The sequence below is a fragment of the Nelumbo nucifera genome, chromosome 2, assembly GCF_055504915.1.
Source record: "Nelumbo nucifera cultivar China Antique chromosome 2, China Antique-T2T, whole genome shotgun sequence".
NCBI classification, from domain to species: Eukaryota; Viridiplantae; Streptophyta; class Magnoliopsida; order Proteales; family Nelumbonaceae; genus Nelumbo; species Nelumbo nucifera.
The window spans coordinates 1,618,550-1,639,942 of NC_142650.1; the positions used below are offsets into that span (position 1 = coordinate 1,618,550).

At 38.8% G+C, this 21,393-nt stretch overlaps 2 protein-coding genes across 3 annotated transcripts; one reads left to right on the forward strand and one right to left on the reverse strand.

The window, feature by feature from the left end:
• On the forward strand, positions 1-2,280 carry LOC104594484 (uncharacterized). The gene has a single exon (XM_010254773.3). The coding sequence runs from the start codon at positions 130-132 to the stop codon at positions 1,999-2,001; it is 1,872 nt and encodes a 623-aa protein (XP_010253075.3). The 5' UTR covers positions 1-129; the 3' UTR covers positions 2,002-2,280.
• A 2,234-nt stretch (positions 2,281-4,514) lies between these two features.
• On the reverse strand, positions 4,515-18,367 carry LOC104594485 (elongation factor P (EF-P) family protein). 2 transcript variants are annotated; one of them, XM_010254774.3, is made up of 7 exons: positions 18,110-18,364; positions 17,933-18,010; positions 16,401-16,507; positions 14,258-14,335; positions 7,234-7,335; positions 6,359-6,440; positions 4,515-4,783 (listed from the first exon to the last, which is right to left on the reverse strand). In XM_010254774.3, exons 1-7 carry the CDS (start codon positions 18,240-18,242, stop codon positions 4,665-4,667), a joined length of 699 nt encoding a protein of 232 aa, XP_010253076.1. In that variant the 5' UTR covers positions 18,243-18,364; the 3' UTR covers positions 4,515-4,664. The 2 variants fall into 2 exon arrangements, with proteins under 2 accessions (XP_010253076.1, XP_010253077.1); XM_010254775.3 differs by lacking the exon at positions 14,258-14,335 and having other exon boundaries at positions 18,110-18,367.
• Between the last annotated feature and the right edge of the window lie 3,026 nt (positions 18,368-21,393).

The following is a 21,393-nucleotide window of genomic DNA, read 5'->3' on the forward strand; positions in this document are numbered from 1 at the left end:
GTGACGTCTATGCTCCAGAAGGCGAAAACGCCTATACCTTAAGCTTAACCTGACCTTTGCATACGAGGAGGAGAAACAATCCAACAACATTACTCCGACTCTATCCATCTATCCTTCATTGGATGGACGATGGAATGTAAGAACTTAAGAACTCCTTTTCTTCTTTCATTGATGCCTTCTTCAGTTGTGTCTTCATCTCCTCCATTTTCCTCTCTTCCCCAATCCCCCCTTCGATCCTGGCAGCTTCAACGTCCTCCCGAGACCAACTTTTTTAGCACTCTCAACTCCTCCAAAACTCAACAAGGTAAGCCGATTCTCCTCGCAAAACTTACTTCCTCTGATATAAAATCTGCAAAAATTACTTCATTAGGGTTTTCCAATCTTGCTAAGAAGTTACCCATAATAGCACTTTCGGGCTTTGGTAAGGAAACTGGTAGACTACCCACCAAGGAAAAAACACAAGGAAACCAAATTTTATTTGACGCAAGTGAAGGATTGCCTGCGACACTAGAGGTAAGAAATGTTGATTTGGTAAAGGAAAGTGGAAGAACACCTACCAAGAAAGAGGATGAACTTATTGATTTTTCGAAGAAAAATAATGGAGTACCCATCAAGAAAAGAGCACTTCGAGATTCTGTTAGAAGAAACGCCAATTTACAAGTACTCGACTTCGTTGAAAGAATTAGAATATTGCCTGTGGATGGGCGGATTGAAATTCTCGATTTTTTCGAGAAAGATGGTCAAGTACCAACGCTTTTCGAATTCAACAATCTGCTTATGGCTATGGTCAAAGCAGGTGAGCCTGAATTTGCCGTCAAGCTGTTCTGTAGATTGCCTTCTTATGGCTTAGCACCCGATTCTCGAACATTTTCGATTATGATTTGGTGCTACTGCAACAAAAATAACCCGGATGAAGCAAAACAGATGTTGAATCACATGATTGAAAATGGATTTCATCCGGATGTTATGACCTTCACTTTGCTGATCAATTCATACTCCAGAAGGGGAAGGCTACAGAGAGCCTTTGAGGTTTTTGAGGACATGGGCCGAATTGGTTGTGAACCTACAGTACGAACGTATAATTGCCTGATCAATGGCCTCTGTTATGTGGGTAGGGTAGAGGAAGCCTTTGATTTGTTTAAGAAGATCAAGAAATCTTCTAAGAAACCAGATATTTATACCTACACCGCGGTTATGGATGGTTTCTGTAAGGTTGGTCGCTCAGATGAGGCGATGGTGTTGCTCAAAGAAGCATTGGAGATAGGATTAAGTCCAACGGTGGTAACTTTCAACACTCTATTTAATGGGTATTGTAAGGAGGGGAGACCTTTGGAGGGAATCCCTCTCTTGAAGAAAATGAAGGAGAATGATTGCCAGCCCGACTATATCAGTTACAGCACCTTGTTACATGGACTGTTGAAATGGAAGGAAATTCCAGCCGCTTTACAGATATACAAGGAGATGTTAGATATTGGTTTTAATGTTAATGAGAGGATGATGAACAGCCTACTTAGAGGAATTTGCAGGAAGTCATGGACTGATGAAGAGCTGTTGATAGATGCCCTGGAGGTGTTTGAGAGAATTAAAAAATTCAGTTATACTCCTCACTCATACACATATGGCATGATGATACACGCTCTTTCCATTAGAGGGGAGATAGAAAAAGCTTTAGCCAATCTACATGAGATGTTAAGCCTAGGATATCATCCAAGGATGATTACCTTCAACACTGTTATCCAAGCACTTTGTCGTGCAGGGAGGATTGATGAAGCATTGCTTCTGTTGGTCCATATGTTTAGAGGAAGAACAACCCCTAGCAGAATTTCTTGCAACTTATTAATCGATAACCTCAATAAACAAGGAAGGTTGTTGGATGCTTGCAAGATATATGGGGCTGCATTGAAGCGAGGTGTCACTCCCCATCAGAAGCCAAAACAATGTTTAATATCTGATAGACAGGTTTCTGGAGAAGTTCTCGCTAAAGTAGGGCCAGAATGCTAGCATAGACTCTGAGAGACATGGTATGGGATCTTTGATAACTGAAGCAATTGTACATGTCACTGAGCAAGGCTTGAGATAGTTGTACACTGTTGCATTTTTAATTATATTGGAAGAGACTTGAAAACTTAGACAATTTTGACTGTAAAATCTGATACTGATAAGTTAGAATTTCTTCTCAGAAGAAGAATGGAAAGAATACTAGTTTTTTTTAGAGATAGAAACAAACTCTTTGCTGAGCATGATAAGCTAAAGAAATCAGGGTTTCTGGTGTATTATGAACATTCATATGATTTGGAAGTGGCAAATTAATGCTATGGTAAGTTTATGTGGCAAATTAATTTCGAAGTGGCTTCGTTGATTGCTACCAAGTCAATTGAGAAGTTGAGAAATTTGTTTGGATAGCTGAGGGGATAAGAGGGTCTTTATCGTTCTCCTTCTTCATGATGTTTGCTGTATTAATCGAGTAATAATATGAAAAGAATAAATTGATCGGCATGATGTTAAGCTATGTCAGGCATTACAGTAGTATTAAACTAAGGTTTAGAACTATTTCTCCTCATTTCTTGCGAAATGCCATGGGATAACTTAACATTTCCAATTAAAAAAAAATCTATTTATGATTAAAACCTGGAAGTTGGAAAGAGATGGGTTGGTTGGCTGGAACCCAGTCCATTAGTTTGGTTGGAATCAAGCTGGAAAACCTTCAAATGTTGGACAAAGCCGTTGATTTAGGCAAATCTACCATGAATCAGTTGACTGATGCTATCTCTACAGACATAAAAGATGCATTTTTCAGACATTTTCTTATTCGTAAATTTCTTTGACTTTTTTTTTTCTGAATTGTTTTAACTAATATTGTAATAAAATAGCACTCAAACCCCCCTCCCCCCCCCCCAAAGTATAGAAAGAAGCTTGCACATGGGGCTTATTCTCTATATTTCTTCTTACAACCTTTGGCTTCAAGGAGCTTTAAGCTTACAGAAAAAGCTACTAAACAAAAGAAATAATGATAAATTGATAAATTATGCATACATGCAGGGGAAGAAATTGATTGCTTATCAGTCTCCAAGAATGGTTATTTATTTCCCCATTTCTGTTTGAGATCCAAAATCAAGTCCCAGAAATGTAGTCGAGGATTCTCCCCCATGTTGTGTTATATTCGGTATTTTATCTTATTCTTCTGTTACTTCGGTTAGAAATAATCATGGTCCCCCATGCTTCATTCCATGTTCTTGTTCTATTCTTTGAGCTAACTCATAAGATCTGCTGAGTGCAAGTGTTTAACATCGTAGTCCATCAGATCTTTGAGCTCTGTTCAGATTTTAAAGGACAAAAAGCTAAGGAAAATGCTGCCCGCAGAGGCAGAACCATAGATGGTGATGAGGAGACGTGTCACTGACTCACTGGAATGCTACATCTACATACAATACCAATAGACCTAAATGAACACATTTATACGTGAATACAAGAATAGAAGCACTCGATGGAGATTGAAGTAGAATTAGTCAAGTTAAAAGCATTCATGCTTATCGAATTGGGTCCCGGTTTTACCGGTTATTTGGGCGCTTTGCCTGTTCAACTCGTGAAAACCTGCCAAACCTGTCATTTAACCAGGGCCCAGAAAGGCCACCACTTTCCGGTCTTCACAGTCCAACCATCTGGTCTGAGCCCAGTCTTAGGACACTGGGTATAACCAAGGTATAGATGTTAATGCGCAAGAGTGGGAAGAGTAGGAGTCGATAAAATCAAAAACCTTTTTTTTGCTAAAATCATAAAATTAGAAACTCAATGTGCAATTATAGGAGATAAAAACAAGAGAGAATTGGTTTGATCATTGATGCAAATTGACGTTCGCGGCTTCAAAGAGGAGAAGACTAAAAAGCAATTGCGTTGAGACAACGAACGAGTTGCGAGTTTGAAGACTTTTAGGGTAGATCAATAAATTGTGGATAGAATTCGTAGATTATCATCAAAAGCTGGGACAAAGTATAAACCATTGTTGCAGTTTAAGTCGTGAGGCTTTACCCTGAAATTAGATTTTTGGAATTCCCCCTTAGTTCCAATGAAATTATTCATTGCACGGGAGAAGCATTTGCTCTGCAGTTTGCGAGAACAGAACCATTTGGCAACAGGTTTTAGCGTTCCCTAGAGTTGGAAGAGAATGAATTAAGAATGTAATTCCTGATAACTTCCATGTCCTCATGATAAGTTTGCCCTTTTTCATAGCTCTCTGTTAGTCTGTTTGTACAACAGCACTTCAGCCTCAGGCAACCATCAAGAGGGCAGTGGGTCTATGGGCAGAAAACTAAATGCTGCCATTTATGCCTTAATTAATTAGTTCAGGGAATCCAATTATGGAAGATTATCAGTTGAGCTGCTCGAATGTAGAGAGCTAGTACATCAATCGGTGTAGTAAATCATAAATGGCTAAGCGTATTACACCACGTCCACAGTTGGATGACCACTAATCCCTGTGATATCAGGTCTTAGATTTCCATGGAATCCATCTTGTACTATGTAGATAAAATACAATTTCTGTTATGCTCTTGTGGATCCTCGTGTTGATACTCGAGAGATTACAAAATCAAGATCAACCTTGGTAAACATACATAATAAGAAAATTTCTTTTGCAATGGAAGAGTCTAAAAATCTGCCAAAACAATCTAAGCACGGCTCATGTATTGTCCAGTTCTCGTATCCACCAATATTTCCTCCCCAATGTTTACAAACAATGGAACGTTTACAACAGCACCTGTATCGAGGGTTGCTGGCTTTGATCCGCCTGATAACAAAATTTTATTTCAGAACAAAGGTTAATACAACATATTATAAATATCTCATAATTCATAAAAGCATGACAACCACCATTACAAAAAACAATATATGGGGATCACAAATACTCCACTAAAGTTGCAAAATAAAATGGGTTTATCAGCATAATTTTCAAATTGAGATTATCATTGCCCCTTATCTTCCAAGTCTGAAAAGTACTTATGTATAGCTGTTCTTCTCAAGGTTCAAAATATCGCAATGTATCATACTGTATTGTACTATTGTTGATATGTATTGTATTGATTTCAAGGTCGTCAAATCGCAAAATATTAAGGTTCAGAGAGTTTCTATGCATTTAAGTGTCAGACCCCTCCTAATGTATGTGTTCTGTAATTAGGAAACTGTGCAAAGTATAATAGTATGCAGTATCCTAGTTAATAAAAGGCTTCATACTGAAATTTTCATTACCGGAACCTTGTTTCTTCTATATCATGAAAATTGTCAAGCAGAGTACTGGGAAATGACATATTATACACCCAAAAAATGAGTAGCAGAGGTATGGATATTGAGATGGTTGGCTGGGAAGATCAGAAAGGGTAGAAGTTGAACAGATGCACTTGTGTAAATCTAGGAGCAGTCTGATAGGTGACAAAGAGAGAGGAAAGGCAGAAAAAGATGGTTTCAGTGAGTCCGTACAAGGCCATCTGCTGCACCAGTAAGGAGTCATTGCATGCAAGTTGAAGCAAATTGACGGTTTTAGAAGTGCTAGGGGAAGGCTAAAAAAGACGGGTCAGTTAAGTGAAAGAATAAGAGGACGAAACTCTTATAGTCTATGTCAGGGATCTTGATAGACCACAATGGTAAAACAGGATTCCTGTAGCCAACCCCAAATAGCGAGGTTAGGCTTCATTTAGTACTCGAGTAGAAATTGCATAATGGACAAAACTCTTATAGGTGCACGCCACTACAGCTAGCCATTACCATAAAAGCACATTTAATTCAATGTCCACAACCGTCATTGATAGATCTTCTGATAAAAAGCAATTCAGTACTTGATTGAACAGCTAGGAACTTTTGATATAGTGGAAACTTTTGACTTTTAGGTACTAGTTCAAAACATGGAATCTCAAACAGATGATATTAATTAATGACTGTGAAGTGTGTTTTTTGGGGCCTCGTAGGCTCATAGAGAGCAGCAGTGTTTTAAAACCCACCCGGATCTTGAGCTTCCCCTCCATGTCAATGGCTCAGCAGTTCAACTGTCTCGCTCACGGGTCAACCCATTATGTCATCAACATAAAAAACTCAAAAAAATCAGGACCCTGGTAACCTGCTGAACAAGTTAGACAGGTACAACTCAACCACCTGGGTCAAGGTCATTGACCAAGGCAACAGTTTTTTTTTTTTTGGTAAAATAGTGAGTTGGAGGTTGACCCGAACTGGTATTGTGAACAGGTCACCAGTCTGATTGACCAGATCAACGACAGGTTGAAAACATCGATAGAGAGTCTCACCAACCATTTATGTGAAAAAATTGAGAACATCAATACTTACATAGCTTACAAAGAAAACCTAACAGCATTACCTTGTGCAGTATCCCCTTTAACACCAGGGTCCGCATCAACCACAGTCAGCTTAACTGTGATGGGAAGTTCAAAATCGATGACCTGCAACAATATCAAAAGAACAAGGTTATATTCCTTCTATGGAATATTCATGTGCTCATCTAAGAGCATGTATGTTTGTGTTGCTGTGTGCATATAATCTGTGGTTTTATGTGCAAACCCACATATATCCATATAAGGATACGATAATCACTTATACTGCTAGAATATGATGCCCATTGCTGCTGGCATTTATGGGCATTGATAGAATCTAATGCCTCAGAGTATCTAGAGTGCTGCAGCATGCACAATATGGTTCTTCGTGTACATCTTTTATATGTTGCACAACTTCAACAGACAAAAGGCCCTTACCCAATGTTGGACTTGGACCCATTTATTGGGGTCTTGGGAGGGGTAGACTAGGTACAGTCCTAACTTTTGGCATCTTTTGCACAAAATGCGCCCCCCCCGCCCCCCCGACTCAAAATCCAAGTTCTTATGCTTGACAGATGATATATTAAAATGGAAAAGAAAAAGAGAAGGGTTTCATAATCAGCTCCAGACAATCCTACTTATTTCTGCCATGTGAGGAAACATCCTTACACCTATTGGACTTCTCCTTGAGTAACTAAACTAAAAAATGCCCAAACAAGGGCATCTTATTTTGACCTAGTGTCAAGGGATTTAAGCTGAAATTTACCCATGAATAGAAAGCGGTGAGAGGAAAATGCAGGGCCGAAGCAGATTGACGCATGGAAGATTCCAATTATTTTGACTCCTTAATTAGATGACCTTCTAGCAGATTCATTTCCTATAAAAAGAAAAATATATGAATAGCAATGCAAATCTTACTTACTTTTCCATTCCAAAAGAGCACATTGCAGTCCATTCCCTCTTTCAGCCACTTTGTCTTGTCACCGACATCTGACTCGTTAAGACGTGTTTCTTCATATGTATTCTGTGAAATCATAAGAACTTCAAAATTGATAAAAGAATTTTGAGAAGAACACAGAATTTTTAGTGCAAGTAATTTTTTTTTATACAAGTCCATCCCTTTTCTGATGAGTCAACACAAGGGCTGTCAATGGGTCAGGTCTACCCAACAGAACCAAACCAAGCCAACCAGTTATTTTTTTGTCCCGATTATAGCTGGAGCAGTTCTGGTTTTGCATCTCAGTTTTAATTATAACTAGGTTGGGACTGGTTTTGGCTGTTCCGAACCAATTATACATCTATATGTTTAATGTATATTGCTTTACTACAATAGTACCCAGTAGTTTATTTGTTATTTCTCATAATACATTTGCAATTTCATTATATTTTATGTCTAAAAAGGTAATTTATCAGCCTTTATAGTCAGGAGACTATTCTCACAGAAATATATAGTGGACTTCACATATGAAATCATTCAGTTGTCTTGAGTCAAAGTGTCAAACTCAATACCCGCTGCATGAGGAATTGAGGAGAAAGTGCCACAATAACCTGAGCAAAGGTGGTGGCAATGTAATTGCAAGTGATCTGATAGCTCCAATAGATGTCCTACCCTTGGTCTTTCATTCAATGCAAATCAACTCAAAAAAGGGGGGAGGGGAGGGAACTTATCCTAGCAATTCAGGTTTGACTACAGGAATCCCATTTTCCACTCCACCAAAGGTCATATGTCCTGTCAACCTGAGTCTAGTTCTTTTATTAATAAGACAACCTTACATCATTCTTGGCCACCCCTGAAGTCTCAGAACCCTCAAGTTGCATCAGATGACTCTATCACATCGGTGCCAGCAGTGATCTTTTATATTAATTCTTACTAATGTTACTGTTCTATAATTAAATATTAATTTTTTTAGACAGAAGATGAATTTTATTGGAAAAGTGGTATGCATAATGTTATGAAGAGAGCACCTTTAATACAAATAAGAATGATCTCTTCATCAACCATGTAGAGAACACTGATGTGGGCCCCACAGCTGTGGTCCCCACTGTGTTCGTAGGACAGTATGTGTAATTATTTGTTTCAGTCATGGTAGTGTCAGTTGGTGGTCAGTTTGTTATTTCAGTTGTTATTTATTTCAGTTTTTTATTTGCTTTAACCTATAAATACTAAGAGAGTGGCAGCGAAAGATCATTCTGAATTTGTCCCTTCTTTCAACCTTTGTTTTCTCCAGTTCTTCTCCTCTCTTTTTTTCCTTTCTCTTTCTTTTCTTCTACTTTTCCTAATCTGAAATCTATTAGGGTTCAAGGCTGATTGTAGTCTTGATTGTCTACTAGGTATCAAAGCCTATCTATCTAGGGTTTCTCATGTGAGTCTAGTCCAGCCGACCACATGAGAACTATCTAGGGCTGGAAGTTTATGAAGAAGTATACGTTGGCTGATTCTTGGAGGTTACCAGAAGAGGTTCGCAGCTGTTGAAGACTTGCCACGGCTTGCAGAGTGTTGGTAATCAGGAAGAATCAGAGAAGGCTAGGGTTCAGGCAACCTTGGAAGGTAGCGAACAGCATTCTCTGGGTAAGTCTTATTTATTTTCTAGAGACTGCTATCAATCAAGATAGGTTGGACCTATCTAGAAGGAGCGGCCGAACTGTTTTAGGGTTTTCTCTCTGTTCTAGGGTTTGACATTAACCTTGCGGCAAACCCTTCTGTTGGGCCGAACTCTTGTTATCCTCTTGGAAAGTGCTTGTTTTAGGGTTTTCTCCCAGAGGTGATCAGTTTTAGGGTTTCACATTGACCCTACGACAAAACCTTAACTGTACGGACTGCTTGGAAAGTGCGGCTGAGCACTTATTTCAGACCTACGATTGAAACCCTAATTCTGTTCCAGCATCTCAGATTGCTCTCTAAGCTGATTTTAGACCTATTTTTTGGTTTCAAGCTCTTTTAGGGGGTGAAAACTTGTACGGACTGCTTGGTATTGTGATTGTCGTTTGGTTTCAGATCAGATTTATACTGGTTTCATGCATATACTGTGGTTGCCGATTGGTTTCAGATCAGACCTGCACTAGTTTCATGCATATACCGTGATTACAGATTGGTTTCAGATCAGACCTGCATTGATTCCATACTGATTTCTGATTGTGATCGACTGTCCAAGTGCAGTTTTCTGTTGTAGTGACCCTAACAGTTCGTACCTATTGATTCTTGACCAAAGATGGAGTTTAAAAATCAGGGAGAAGGTAGTTTTGGGAACAGCAGTTATGGTAGTATATCTGAAACTAGGTTTCAGATTACAACTGTGAGATTTGACGGGTCAAACTACTTGGAATGGGCCCAATCAGCCATGATGACTATTGGGGGAAGGGGAAAACTGGGCTACCTCTTGGGAGATGTGAAAGAACCTTCCAAGGAGGACCCGATGTACACCAAGTGGGTTCAAGAGAACTACTTGGTTATGGCATGGCTGTGTAATTCTATGCAGCCACATATCAGCCGAAATTACTTGTGGGCCAAGATAGCCAGGAGATATGGGATGTTATGAAAGAAACATATTCCCAACCCCTTAATGTTGCCAGAGCCTATGAACTGAAGTGTGAAGTGAATAGTCTTAAACAAGGAGATAAACTAGTTTCTGTCTATTTCTCTACCTTGAAATCCCTGTGGCATGAGATTGATCACCTAGAAACTCTTGAGTGGGAGAGTCCTAGAGATGCACAGACTCACGGAAAGCAAGTCGAGACAAATAGGGTGTTTGAATTTCTGGCTGGCCTAAATTCAAAATATGACATTGTGCGGCAACAGATACTGACTAGAGATAGTGTGACCCTCTCTCAAGCATACTCCCTGATGCATAGTGAAGAGACCAAGCGGAAAGTCATGATGCAACCTCAGCCTCTTTCCCCAGCCCTGACAGCTGTTAAACCTAAGTCAGGGGGTGATCCAGAAAGGGATAGGAAGAATGAAGATAAACGGGACCTGGTATGTGAACATTGCAAGAAACCCAAGCACACAAAAGATACTTGTTGGAAGCTGCATCCTCATTTGGTCCTAGCAAAACTGAGAAATAAGAAGGGTAATGCTCATGTGGCTGTGAATACTGATTCAACATCCTCGTCAGGCACAAAAGGCACACCCCTAGAGACCTTAGCTACAGTTCGGGCTGCCCTAATACAGTTGGAAAAGAAAGTTGGGAGTTCAACTCAGCCATCTCAGTCACCAACGGCCCTTGCCACATCTGCTTTGCACATTCAGGTACTCGAGCCTTAGCTTACCATGCTTCAGCTCCAGGTAATACTAAACACTGTTGGGTAATAGATTTAGGTGCATCCGACCATATGACTAGCTTTCCGTCATTGTTCACTACTTATCACTTGTCCTCCGATAGAGATAGAGTATCCATTGCTGATGGCTCTCTTGTTCCCATTTCTGGCAAGGGTGACATCAAGTTATCGGATACTATCTCTTTATCTTCCGTCTTGCATGTTCCTAAGCTTGATACTAACCTGCTTTCAGTCAGTAGTATTACCAAACATATGAACTGTTCAGTAACCTTTTTCCCTGACCGATGTGTTTTTCAGGACTTGGAGACGAGGAAGGTGATTGGGACTAGCCGTGAGACGAATGGGATCTATCTGCTCGGAGAGAGTTCTCGTTGGGAAGAGTCAGTGGATAAGAAGTCCTTTGTTTCTCAGTTGGTGAGTCCGGTTATGCTTTGGCATAACCGATTAGGTCATTTATCTTTCCGGTCCTTGAAGAGTTTGTTTCCTACTTTATTTGAGTCTGTTGAGTTGTCAAAGTTGAGATGTGAGAGTTGTGAGCTTGCCAAACATTGTAGAACATCTTATTCTTTGAGTAATAAAAGGAGTAATTATTCTTTTGATATTGTGCATACTGATGTTTGGGGGCCATATCACATCCCTTCTATGGGTGGGTACAGATATTTTCTGTTGTTTGTTGATGACCATACCCGTTTTTCTTGGGTCTACCTTATGTGTTCTCGAGATGAGGTTCCTGCTCTGACCCAACACTTCCATCAGATGATTATAACCCAATTTGGGGTCAAGATCAAAGTTCTTAGATCTGATAATGCAAAGGAATACTTTGCTAAGCCAATGACCTCTTACCTCCTTCACCACAGCAGAACGGAGTTGCCGAAAGGAAGAATAGGCACATCTTGGAGGTGGCTAGAAGCATTATGTTTACCTCCAATGTACCTATTCGCTTCTGGGGTGATGCCATCCTCACGGCAGTATATCTCATTAATCGGGTTCCTTCCCGGGTTCTTGATATGAAAACCCCTTTTTCCCTTCTATACCCATACGAGGAGTTGTTTATCATTCCCCTTAAAACCTTTGGTTGTACCTATTTCGTTCAGCTTCTCGGGCCCCATCATTCCAAGTTTGACCCTAAGGCCTCCAAATGCATTTTCCTCGGCTATGCACAAACTCAAAAGGGTTATTGCTGCTATTATCCTGTTTCGGGGAAGAAGTTTGTCTCCATGGATGTCACCTTCTTTGAGGAGACACCCTTTTATCCTAGGGTTTCTCCTCAGGGGGAGAGCAGTGAGAGTGGGGATTTGGGTCTTTTTCCTCAGGGGGAGCGCAATGGGAGTGGGGCTGTTCCTTTACCTATTCCATTTGGTGATGAAGGCTGTAATGGTGAGGGTGGTCAGAGGGATCAGGAGTTGAGAGTCTATCACAAGCGATGCAAGCAGGTTGATCCCAGTCATCGGCAGTCCAGGCCAGCTCCAGTTCCTTCTGCGGCTCCAGATCCAGGTATTACAGTCCCAGAGCCCACTGAGACACCTTCCGCTGTTCCTTTACCTCCTACGGATGACCTTGACCTCCCTATTGTCGTCCGCAAAGGGAAACGGCATTGCACCACATCTACAGCTCACTGCATTTCCCAGTTTTTATCTTATGATTGCCTATCTCCCTCTTACCGGTCTATCTCACTTCCATTGCCAATGTCCCTATTCCAAGAACAGTGCAAGAAGCCTTATCAGTTCCAGAGTGGAAAGATGCAATGCAAGTTGAAATGGATGGCCTGTTGAAAAATAATACTTGGGCGCTAGTTGACCTACCCAAAGGAAAGAAACCGGTTGGATGTAGATGGGTATTTACTGTGAAGCATAATGCTGATGGCTCCATTGAAAGGTACAAAGCCCGACTGGTTGCAAAGGGGTTCACCCAGACTTATGGTATAGACTACTTGGAGACCTTTGCCCCAGTAGCCAAGTTGACTACCATCCGAGTTCTATTATCCCTTACAGCAAGTCATTCTTGGTCCCTGTTCCAGATGGATGTTAAAAATGCTTTTCTGAATGGAGACTTACAGGAAGAGGTCTACATGTAGTTGCCTCCTGGATTCTATGATACAGAGACAGGTAAGAAGGTTTGCCGACTGAACAAAGCATTGTATGGTTTGAAGCAGTCACCTAGAGCCTGGTTTGATAGATTCAGACTAGCCCTTAGAAAATTCGGATATGTACAAGCCCAGTCAGATCATACACTGTTCATTAAGAGGGTGGACTCCTCTCTGACCCTGCTTGCTGTGTATGTGGATGATATTGTAGTGACAAGAAATAATAGTAGTGAGATTGGGTCCCTCAAACAGCTCCTTCATCAAGAGTTTGAGGTGAAAGATCTTGGTACACTACGGTACTTTTTGGGTATTGAGGTTGCTAGATCTAAACAAGGGATCTTTATCTCTCAGAGAAAATATGTTCTAGATCTGTTGGCGAAAACTGGAAAGTTGGGTGTTAAGCCTGCTGATACACCCATTGAACAGAATCACAAGATTAGTGCAGAGGGCGGGGAGCCTCTTGAAGACAAAGTTATGTTCCAACGATTGGTTGGAAAGCTCCTATATCTCTGCCTCACTCGGCCAGATATCAGTTATGCAGTTAGTGTTGTCAGCCGGTACATGCATTCCCCTAGAACTACTCATCTTCTTGCGGCAGAGAGAATATTAGCATACTTGAAGAGATGCCCGGGTAGAGGTATACTGTTCAAGAACAATAATCACATGAAGGTGGAGATCTATATAGATGCCGATTGGGCTGGGAGTGCTGATGATAGGAGGTCTACCTCTGGATATTGTGCCCTTGTGGGAGGTAACCTTGTCTCTTAGAGGAGTAAGAAGCAAAGTGTTGTTTCCCGCTCTAGTGCTGAAGCTGAGTACAGGTCAATGGCTAACGGAGTGGCTAAAATCTTATGGCTGAGATCACTACTTGAAGAGTTGGGTATTGATTATGAGAAGCCATTGATGTTGTATTGTGATAATCAGGCGGCTATTAATATATCCCACAATCCGGTGCAGCATGACAGAACTAAACACATTGAAGTTGATCGACATTTTGTGCGAGAGAGGGTCTCATCACAAGAAGTGTGTCTCCCGTATATCACATCCAACATGCAGCTCGCAGATAAGACAGTACAAAGGAAGAAGTTAGAGGCAGACCTATCCAAGTTGGGAATGATAAATATCTATTCCCAACTTGAGGGGGAGTGTAGAGAACACTGATGTAGGCCCCACAGCTGTGGTCCCCACTGTGTTCGTAGGACAGTATGTGTAATTATTTGTTTCAGTCATGGTAGTGTCAATTGGTGGTCAGTTTGTTATTTCAGTTTTTTATTTGCTTTAACCTATAAATACTAAGAGAGTGGCGGCGGCAGATCATTCTGAATCTGTCCCTTCTTTCAACCTTTGTTTTCTCCAGTTCTTCTCCTCTCTTTTCTTCCTTTCTCTTTCTTTTCTTCTACTTTTCCTAATCTGAAATCTATTAGGGTTCAAGGCTGATTGTAGTCTTGATCGTCTACTAACCAAAAAAAAGAACATGAATGATTTACTCTTATAGAAAGGCCGTAGGCATCCAGTTAGTACTTAGTACAATATCTGAATATGATTTATCACAACTGAGACATAACATAAGAAGAGGAATGAATGTTACCAGATCCATAAACACAAACTGGGAACCATCTTTGTACGTGTACTGCTTGATTTCCTTCACTATATTTGCTTCATTTATCTGAAGAAACAGAAAATCACTATAAGAATCTAGTTTGAAACCTAGTAATATGGCAGTGCTAAAAGAGCTTCCTGGTTTTTTTGGTAGTTGTAGGCATAAACTTTGAAAGATGCAGTATAGGTAAACCTGGACCCTGGGCAAAGGCAAGGCATTCAGAGATGAGCATGGGACCATTTTAGCCATGTATTATGGATCAATAAAAAGGACTCTACAATAGTTTAATTTGCCAGAAGCATTGCAGAGATTGAGAATGGGAAGATCACTAAATTATAAAAATATAAAGGTAGAAGAGGACTTAAATTCTACAAGAACAATTCCACTAGGGCTATTGCACTTGGTAAGTCAACTTAGTTTCAGTGTGATGAGTTTGCCCTCAAACCTGAATATCTAAACATTACCAGAGAATTCTCATACAGCTGAACAAAGAAACTTAAATATGGTTAATAAGAGAATCTAAGAAGTCCCATGGTCAGTGCTAGTTACCTGGACATGTGACCTGTGTGTCCAGTTCCAAAGTGTCAAGAGGTTTGCCTGACACACTAGACTCTAAAAATCCTAGAGTAGAGACATGGCAATGTAACATAACCAAGTCTTGTTCAATATGTAAATTGCTCGAATGCAAATAAGCGATAGTGTAGATTGGACGAAGTAATCACAAATGTGCACACTATGCAATTACAACAGTCTGCATTCACTATCTTTTGGTAATTATGCTGCAAGAGAAATAACTCTTTTAAGGTAAGGATATGTCATAAATATCTCCTCACCTTGAAAAGTGGTTTGTGGGGACTCTTAAATTGTTTAAGGCTGCAGTGAAGTAAGAGGACAAAGATGATGTTAGGAACCAGTATGTTGAGAAGATAAAAGGAATGGGAGAGAGTGAGAGAGCTGGTCACGCTTAGGGGTGCTCACAGTTTGGTTAACCGAACTGGTATTACCGGTTTCTGGAAAACTGGTAACCTAAACCAAACCAAAGCCGATCAGTTAACCGGTTGACCGGTCTGGTTAACCGTAGGTTTGGGTTGTCAGTTTTTCAGTTTTTTATATTTATAATATATTATAAAAAATATATATAAATATATAATAAAAAACTAGAAGTAAATACAAAAATATTATATTTAAAATAATAAATAATATATTATATATTATAAATATATATTTATATATATAATGCAGATTTATTAATTTATAATATATAGAAAATATAAAGTATATATATAATATAATATACATAAATATACATAAAATATATAGAAATATATGTATACCGGTCAGTTTGGTTAATCGTCAGTTTTCTATATTGGTTAACCAAAACTGAACCGGTACCTTCGGTTTTTTTAAAATACCAAACCAACCGGTTCGATTAACCAGATTTTCAGTTCGGCTTCGGTTGGTTTTTCAGTTTGGTTCATTTTCGGTTTTTCTTGCTCACCCCTAGTCACGCTTCATACAGCTGGAGATTGTATTAAATGAAGAAGTTGATATCAACAATAGTAGAACAACTATGCAGGCAGGATCTGAAATTAAAATAAAATTTAAAAAAAAAAAAAAAACTTTCTCCTTCAGAATGCTATTGCAGAAGCAGAACCCTCGGTGTCTTTCGTGTTTATTTAACACTTTATTTAAACCTATAAATTATGATATAGTATAACAGCATGAATACGGTTTAAGTTGCAACACCTGGATTTTCTATGTCAAACATCTATGTTGTATAAAACATGTCAAGGCATTGTGTGCCATACCTGCACTGCCCATGACTAATAAAAGAGGTATTCATTGCATATCAAAAATATTATAGGCATTCATCTCCCAGGACTGAATTCGATACCAAACAAGGACTCAAACATTCTATCAACCCTTAAGGCCAGATGGAAAACAGAAAAATCCTATGATATACATAAGTGAAATAAGGAAAGTAATGCTAAAGCAGAATTTATCTTTCAGGTGCTGATCATCAGAAATCCCAAACTTATGACTCGCAGGGTGAACTTCTACTAAATCAAATTCACAGAGTATGATATTTCATGAACACATCAGCTTGCAGTTTAAACTATGATATTATTACCGTACTTCCAGCTCGAAACGTTTTCTCAACAACGTTGCCAGTTACATAATTGCGCATTTTGGTCCTAACAAATGCTGCCCCTTTCCCAGGTTTCACGTGAAGAAATTCTGCACAAGAACATCAAATGAGGGAAACACAATTTAACTAGAGATTAGTCCAGAGCAGCACAGGACATATAAGCAGCATGACAGATAAGGTTGTAACTGCTTCTGGAAAACAAATAATAACTGTTTCTGGTCAGTGAAAACTGGTGCTAGTAGGTTCTGTTTCATCCTTGATACTTCCAAGCCTTATTATACTTCTCAAATGGAGTAGTACTATTTCTATACAAACCACTCCTAACAATAAAGAAAAATACCAACTTAAAGTCTTACAAGAAAACACCATAAATAGAACCCCTTACATCTAAACCAAGTATGAGGAGCCTAATTAAGTCATGCATCTTCACTAACAGAACAACATCAAACATCATAGGATACTGACTTCGTACCCAAAGGGATGAATCCATGATGTTTCACCTACAATGTTGTCCCAACATTAATCAGATTTACTTGATAATAGAGAACAGTTAAATAAATCCATCCATGGCTCCTTTTGAGTTGGCATTTTAAAGTCCCTGTCCTAGAGCAAGCGTGAAGTTCAACAGGACCAAACTTGTTGCATGCCGCACTGAGAATCCAAAATGAATTTCAGAGTTTGTGCTGTTTCCTCGTTCAATAATAATGACCTCGCTAAAGCATCACATGGCACTATAACCAATATAGCATCTTCCTTTTATGATCTTAAAAGATATGGCATGCCCTCAATCATGCCATAAAGTTTAGCACATAGTCCACACAACTTGAAAGTCAGAGCAAGAGCAAAACCCATGTCATTATAAATTAATGCTCCGATTGGTTGCACTTAAATGAAGGAAAATGAATGAATTCCATTACAGCGTTTGGTTGCATGTAAAATTACTGTAGAGTATAAATGTTTTCAGAAAAGTTAGTACAAATTGTAGAAAAATGATATTCCTTCTAACTCTTTTTTTGGTAAAGCTCGGTGGTCTGATCTCGATTCATATCTTGCAACACTCATCTTCCTGAACAAATCAAACTTGTCCTCCAAATTAAGAGGAATGTGATTCGTTTTTCTTATTGAGTATCATTTCCAAAGAAACCGGTCAGTTTTCCTTCATTTTACATGCAACCAGACACAATCCAAATTGGAAACTTATTTCAAAAAAGAGCGATGTCCTTTATCATAGTAATTGAATGATAAGACTAAATATCTCTATCAGCATTATCATGTGTCTCAACTCTCAATTCTCGTGAGGACAATTAGAGATAAAACAAGCAACTAGGCAACGTTGTTAGAGACAACTAAGCAATAAAACGTGCATAAACAAGAAAGAATAACTGGTTCCAAGAAACAATCTGGGCAAAATGAAAAACATGCTCAGAACCTTGAATTGAAAAGCACTCCTCAAAAAGAGTGAAAAAAAAAAGAAATTTCATTTTAATAAATAGACTATAACAGAGGGCTCGTACCAATGACTCTCCACGGAGCTCCATCCACTTCAATGTTTGAACCTACTTTAATATCGTTGCTAGAGAATGCTAGGATTTCTGTACAGTAGAAAATGGAATACAGTATATGTCATGGCCATTTTCTAAGAACAATAAGAAGAAGAAGCGTGTCCTCCGGAACTGGTTTCGGGATTTTACTTGGGAATCTGAAGCGCAGAGGAATTCTGGGAAGAACCCGCATTGGGAGAACAGACGTCTTCGATGAGAAAGAAACCGATGACCAACGGAGACAATAACTGGGAGACAGACCCAGGGTTGCGATTCCCGCCATGGTTTTAGTTTTTGGTTGGGAAGAAACAGGAAAACGAGTGTTCCGCCAAAAAAATATATCTCCCCAAATTAAAGGGCCATTCTAAGTCGATAACTGATAAGGAAGGAAGAAGGGATTTCACTCAAGTCTTATGAAGCAGCACATATGCACGGAAACACTGATTGGGATCACGTGTGCGGGGAAGAAAACTGGAGTCTGGAACTCCGGATCTGCTCGGATAGAGCGCGCCTCACATCGACCACACACCATGTCTTGGCCGCACATCGGAAACGTCTCAAATAAAATGTTTTCAATACACGGTGGATGTACTGTGAGATCGGTGTGAGGCGCGCGGTGTGTAAAAGCAGATCCTTGAGAGGAATGAGGCAAAAATTAAAATGAAATAAAAAATCTATCGGGTCGAACCGATGTAGGTGGATTCAGATTTTATTCGCTCATTTTCGGTTTCGACTCGAATCCATCAAATTTATATCGGAACTCGAATCGAATTCAGAATGCAACAAAGCTATTGATTAGCATTCTTAAATTAAATTCAAAATGATCAGCATATCATATGCTAATAATTAAAAAAAAAAAAAACTAGAAATAACTTAGACATTTTATAATGGTCATGAATAATGTGAATGGAACTTGTCTGTCTTACCAGAACCTAACTTTGTTAGATAAAATTAGAACATCCAAAATATATTTAACAGAGCCATGACCTGGTCTATCTTACCAGATTTCCTATGGTTTATGGTCTCTCTTGAGATGTAATTCTCTTGTTGATTGTTGAATGGAATTTGTCTTTGGGTTTTTTTAAAAAAAAAATAAAAAACAGTAAATCTCTTACTGTGGTTTGAAGAAAAAAGTAGGGAAAGACAATGAATGTTTGTAAAGGTTTCCTTACATTTTCCTTCAAACCAAACATAACCTTAAGGTCTTTCTCGTTTTTTGGATTTTGAGAGGGAATAATAGATTTTGGTTCCCATTTATCAAGATACTTGTATTGTTTTTTATATATCCACCTATTGTTTGTAAAATTCCTTATGCTGCATTTGGTTTGAAGGAAACAAGTAGGGAAAGGAAGGGAAAGGTAGGAAAACTTTTACAAACTTTGTATAGGTTTCCCTACCTTTTCCTTCAAACCAAACATAGCCTTTAAGGTGCCTCGATTTTTCTGACAATTTGTTATATATTAGTGCACTATCACAACCTATTTGCATGTGATATCACATGATTTATATGATTTTTTAAAACCCCAAATTTACCCTTTATGGTCAAAAAAAGCCATTTCGACGTTGACCCCTTGGAACCTTAGTCTATTTTCACATTCAATTCAAGAAAAAAAAATAGCATGTTCCCCTTTAGTGGAAGGCTGTGAATAAATTGCATAGCTGAATCTAGGATTCATGTCTGAATTTGGATAAACTTGGATGCAGCTCTGCTTAAAAGTTCATAAATCATTCAATGTGAAAGACTTCGGGTTTATTTAGCGCATCTTTCCGCATAGTCTTTCAGTTGTTTATAAGCCGGGAGTATCGATTTTCAGTCTATTTCCGTTTGGCGTGTGGAAGATCTAGCCATCAAAATACGCAAAAAAAAAAAACCATTTTGGGTTGATTTCAGAAAGCTTCAAATGAAGCTTCTTACATCTTTTGCGTTTTATTCTCGTGCAAAAAGACACGGGAAGATGCACGGAAAAATGCACATCTGCCAAGCGATCTTCGAGTTGTCCAAATATTGTGCCAAAAGCTCAATGCGTCTCTTTAACTGTTATAGCTACAAGAAAATCTTCTCAAAAAGACACGCCAAACGAGCCCATCTTCTATCTATCTTATGTGTGAATCATTGGGTTTTATTTTTTATCTGATGTCTAAGTTATTAGAGGATTACCGTGCACGTGTGTGTGTGTGTTAGGTGAGCTCAATTTGATGTAGTGTCTGAATCTTAGAGAGAGGTGAAGTTAGTTGCAACTTTTTTTTCTTCAATAGTCAGGGGAAGTGAATCCTATTGGCCAATAAACCTATGTTATTTTTTTCAGATTTATGTGAGGAACATGAAAATTTTATTTTATTGGGTATCACTTATAATAGCAATGTTCAATAAACCAGTCTGGCCCGGCCAATGTCCGGTCCGATTTAAACAAAAGCTCATACAGGGAAGGATTTTACTCATAGAGATAAGCTTCATCGCCCCTCTTGACATCGGATCTAACTCGACCAGGCATGAATTGATATTTTATTATTTTCATAAAATATTTAAAGACGATATAAAACTGACAGAAAACTTGAGGGATTTATGGCATATTTGAAGTTTATCAAATTAGTATTGGTTCATATTCTAGTTAGGTTCTAAATTGGATGGAATTTGAATCACCCTTAATATTATCAAATTAGAATTCAAATGCAAACAAATGAGTACGAACCGACCGATTAGTTATCACTCATTCTTATGATATCATTTGATTGATTATTAGGTATCATGCATTTTCTAAAATAAATAGCTGAACCCTAATTTTCTATGCATATTAAGCCCTGTTTGAAAGTGTGTTATTGGATAAATAAGTAATGGCTTATTAACACGTGCTTATCGTAATCAGTTATGGCTTATTAGTGTGTTTATTGGTGTTAGTATACGTACTTTGAAAATTATATCGCAGGCCAAAACGGGTCAAAAAACACAATAAAAACTTATTGGCTATGGAAATGTTTGCAATGCACACCGAAAAGGGCTGTGAGAATGGTGTGGGTATAATTTTGTGGTGATTGAATCTACTCTCTAATGTTTCATATTATTTTGCTAACACATGTTTTATACATAAGCTATATAATTCATATATATATATGATTCACATATGTGAGGTGACGGGATCTGTTCCTCACAAATGGGCACCTCACAGGCACATCCACAATGCATTGGGAACATCTCTCGTGAATAATAATTAATAAGTACGGGAAATGTTCCCAATGCATGATGGGATGCGCATGTGAGGCACCAGGTGTAAGGAGCGGATCCGGTCTTGTATGTGAGATGTATGTGTTTTTGCTGATAGAAGATTGTATAAAAAATGTTTTTTTTTGAGAGTTATATAATTTAAAAGGCAAACAAAAAAGAGGATTATAACCAAACATCTAATTGCATATCCTAAAAACATCACTTTGCAAGAAAT